This window comes from Mytilus californianus, unplaced genomic scaffold (genome assembly GCF_021869535.1).
Source record: "Mytilus californianus isolate M0D057914Y unplaced genomic scaffold, xbMytCali1.0.p SCAF_17, whole genome shotgun sequence".
In the NCBI taxonomy this organism is placed as follows: domain Eukaryota; kingdom Metazoa; phylum Mollusca; class Bivalvia; order Mytilida; family Mytilidae; genus Mytilus; species Mytilus californianus.
The window spans coordinates 12663323-12667237 of NW_026262659.1; the positions used below are offsets into that span (position 1 = coordinate 12663323).

The 3915-nt window shown below is 33.4% G+C and overlaps 1 protein-coding gene across 1 annotated transcript; it reads left to right on the forward strand.

Moving 5' to 3' along the window:
- The first annotated feature begins 906 nt into the window (after positions 1-906).
- On the forward strand, positions 907-2396 carry LOC127726403 (uncharacterized). Its single transcript, XM_052233805.1, has 2 exons — positions 907-1108; positions 1712-2396. The coding sequence occupies exons 1-2, from the start codon at positions 1042-1044 to the stop codon at positions 2044-2046; spliced, it is 402 nt and encodes a 133-aa protein (XP_052089765.1). The 5' UTR covers positions 907-1041; the 3' UTR covers positions 2047-2396.
- Positions 2397-3915: the final 1519 nt, after the last annotated feature.

A 3915-nucleotide genomic window follows, 5' to 3' on the forward strand; every position in this document is an offset into this window, starting at 1 on the left:
TGTATTTTGCATTATAAGCAGTCAACCGATTGACAAAGTAGAAGTATTTGAATTCCGTGTGCAAAGAGGTCGGGTTAATTTCGAGTGTTATCTGCAATTTAGATGTTTTTAAATCATTTCAGTCGTTGATATAATAATTAAAGGTCGACTGAACATGAATTATATTATACAATTTAAAGCGCATTTCTGTTTATGCACAGGAAGCCGTCTGACGTTATTTTTATTTCGGTATCAGTTATATAAAGTAGCAAATTATCGTTCCTGAATAGGTGGCGCCGTGGTAGCCGGACCTGTTCCTCAACTTCCGGTTTCTGCACTGTGCAACTATTACAGTTACATTTTTAAAGGCAGTGCTTTAATGCCTTTCTGGTTGCCGGGTTAATCTTTCCTTCCGCGATATCCAACTTATCTACGTGTGGGGTCAATCGGCTACAAGTAGATCCGGAAATGTTGAATTCTCTCCTCTTCTTTTTGTGATATAAAATGTTTTTTGTTTCATTTCATTTACATTGGGAAATAAAGAAACGATCATTGTGTTTTGTTAGTTTTAAAAACTTTTGATATATTTGTATTTTGCATTATAAGCAGTCAACCGATTGACAAACTAGAATTATTTGAATTCCGTGTGCAAAGAGGTCGGGTTAATTTCGAGTGTTATCTGCAATCTAGATGTTTATAAATCATTTCAGTCTTTGATATAATAATTAAAGGTCGACTGACCATGAATGAAATTATACAATTTAAAGCGCATTTCTGTTTATGCACGTGAAGCCGTCTGACGTTATTGTTATTTCGGTATCAGTTATATAAAGTAGCAAATTATCGTTCCTGAATAGGTGGCGCCGTGGTAGCCGGTCCTGTTTCTCAATTTCCGGTTTCTGTTCACTGTGCAACAGTTACATTTTTAATTAACGATGCCAAGTACTTGTTGTTGTGTACCTGGATGTCATTGAAGAGGAGGACATGCATTTCCAAATGACTTAAAAAGAAGGAAAAGTTGGATCAACGCCATGGCCCATACGCAGATTGGACGAGAACACGATGAAATCAGCTGTTGTTTGCAAGGCACATTTTACTGAAAAAGACTACGTGCAGGAAACTATTCATGGTAAAACTCTATTTTCTTTTTTAAATATATAGTTATATATATAATCGCCATGCGAATAAACCAAAGTCTGTTTACAACCGCAATTATCGTTTTAGAACAAAAAGGGGGAGGGGGGGGGGGGGGGGGGGTGGTTAATTCAAGACGTCATAATTTTTTGGATTACGATTCAATGTGATCTGTTTGAGATTTTTTGGTGAATGCTACAATTATAATGATTTCTTACAAGAGGTATATCATACTGAGAATTATTTTAGCAGTAATAATGCTAATGTAGTAATGACAGGAATGCATAAGCTATGCCTCATAGACTTTCTTGAAAAATATCAATGACGATATTAACAGGAACAAAACAAAGACATGCTCTCATCTATATTATAGTTATTTAGGTACAGACAATGTACGTTTGTTGCATAAGTCTCTCATTGTTTGTCCTTTGGATTTACATAACATACATTGAATCAGGCAAACATTATTACATTGTAAGTTTTATTCAGATTGTAATGAATACATTTTGTTAACATTTTGTCAGGTAGTACAAAGTATACATTGCTAATGGAAGTTCATTTAATTATCAAAAAACTAATGTTTTATAACCTTTTTCAGGGCGCAAACCCACCATACAGAGACTTAAGTCTACTGCCATTCCCAGCCTATTTTCCTGGATCAAGCAAGAGACTGAATCGTCCGCAAAAAGAAAAATCAGGGCAGTTTCCCGTGAAAACAAAAGAACTAAACTGGATGAGTATTGTAGGAGAAATCTAGAGGAAAGTTTTGATTGTGAAGTTGGTTTTCCTGAAGAAGTCATTCATACTGCAGAAAGGATTCATGACTGTCCACCACTAACTGCCGAGCTAATGTTGAGCTTCACAGATGGAATTACGCAAACACCATCAATGCCTATGTTTTCAGCAGAGAATTTCGCAAATGATGACACATGACACAGCCATGCATTTTTATACCGGTTTAGAGTCGTATACTAAATTTTTATTTGTTTTGACCACACTTGGTCCATCAGCACATTGTTTGAGATACATATATTTTCAAATTAATAGGGTGTCAGTTGAAAATCATTTTTTTTATGACTTTGATGAAATTGAGGCATTATACAACCAACTTTGAACTGTCTAGATTCTAGATTGAATCTAGTGTTAAGAATATTGTGTATACATGGATTGTTTTTATGTCCAAACAGTGGCGAGAGGCTAACACTTGGCCATCTAGTGGTTTAGTCAGGTATTTTTGGCCATCCGACTTCAAATTAAGGTTTCCTACAACTTGGATTATTATTGAAAGCACAGAATACCCTGTGATAAAACCTAAAGCTCCTAGAGCTCAACAGGCAACCTTTTCATCATATAAAAACAGAAACACTGAAAATACTTGTATGTTCGACACCTGGTGGTTTAGTCAACTATGTCTCTAATGCATATGCTGGTTGTACCAGTGACCGTTAAATAGTATAAAAGATGTAGAATAGTTCAATTATGTGATCCAGGTGACAGTGTGATGGCAGAAAAAGGTTTTAATGTGCAAGATTTGTTTGCTAACTTTTTTTCAAAAAAAGAAACAGAATTAGATCGAAAACTCTTATACGGGATAGAAAAGTCTCCAATTAACATGTGCACAGAGAGCGAATCATTGGACTTGGCAAAACATACAAAATTCTAACAAATCCTATGAATGGAACTGAAACAAAACTTTCATCTGAAATAACATTTAGTTGTTTTATGTTGTGTAATTTTAGAACTTGTATTGTGCCAAAGGATGCATAAATGAAAGTGACGCAATGAATTTGGTTCTGATATATATATTTACAATTACATGTAAATGTAAATTGTAATGCATATAAAAATAGGGAGATGTGGTATGATATTCAGTGAGTTTATCGAACCAAAGTGCATAAGAAATGGGTTTAAGCAGTTACAGGTGTTACTGTCACTGAACAATCTCCAACAATGAGAAAAAATCGTACCGTGTAGAAAATTTTAGAGATCTTACAACTAAGTTTTGTTTTTGGGTTGAATCATTTTCTTCTATTGTCTTACAAATATGGAGAGGTAGTTAAAATGCTAATGAGACAACTATTATGACAGTAACCAAACAACAAGTCTTCGAGATGTCATTTTTTCTTAATTAAGAACTCATTTTTTCATTCATAAATTACTTTATACTTGGAAATAATTTTGCTTGGAGTTATAGTTTCTAGAAAAAGTATTGTCATCGAAAGATTTGACATGTTGCAATGTACATTTAACATTATGTTACTTGATGTTCTTGCAATACACACAATACAGTGACCAAGCAATCATTACGAACTACTTTTCATAGGATGGAAGTCATTAAATATGCTAATATAAACAATAATAAAGAATAGTCCATTTATATTAATAAGTAAAAGTTCTTTAAGTCTTAAAAGTGCGTACCATGTTGAGGTACAGAAAATCATATATACATGTATACGGTGATTATCACCAAGGTTCAAATTTATATTCTGAAGTATAGGAAGACAATGTGTACCCAATTGTTAATGTTACATTGCTTTTAAGATTAAAATAGATATCTTGAGATTGACTGTATGTTACCATAGTTTACAAATAGAATTAATATAACATATCCATATACATGTAAAGTGTATTTTATAATAATGCCATAATATCTATTATCATCATCCATGCCAAAATATATGCTTGGTATATCCAATATGTAACTCCACAGATACACACATATACTATGTGCGAGTTTATTATATCAAACAGTCATACAAATTGCTCATAAACATCAAAGTGCACTGAGATTTAATACCAACA

What these genes read in the sequence shown, in the direction of transcription:
- LOC127726403 (XM_052233805.1), top strand. Translation starts at nt 1,042, where the DNA reads ATGAAATCAGCTGTTGTTTGCAAGGCACATTTTACTGAAAAAGACTAC. An exon ending in CGTGCAGGAAACTATTCATG is followed by an intron (nt 1,109 to 1,711) that starts GTAAAACTCTAT and finishes AACCTTTTTCAG; the next exon opens with GGCGCAAACCCACCATACAG.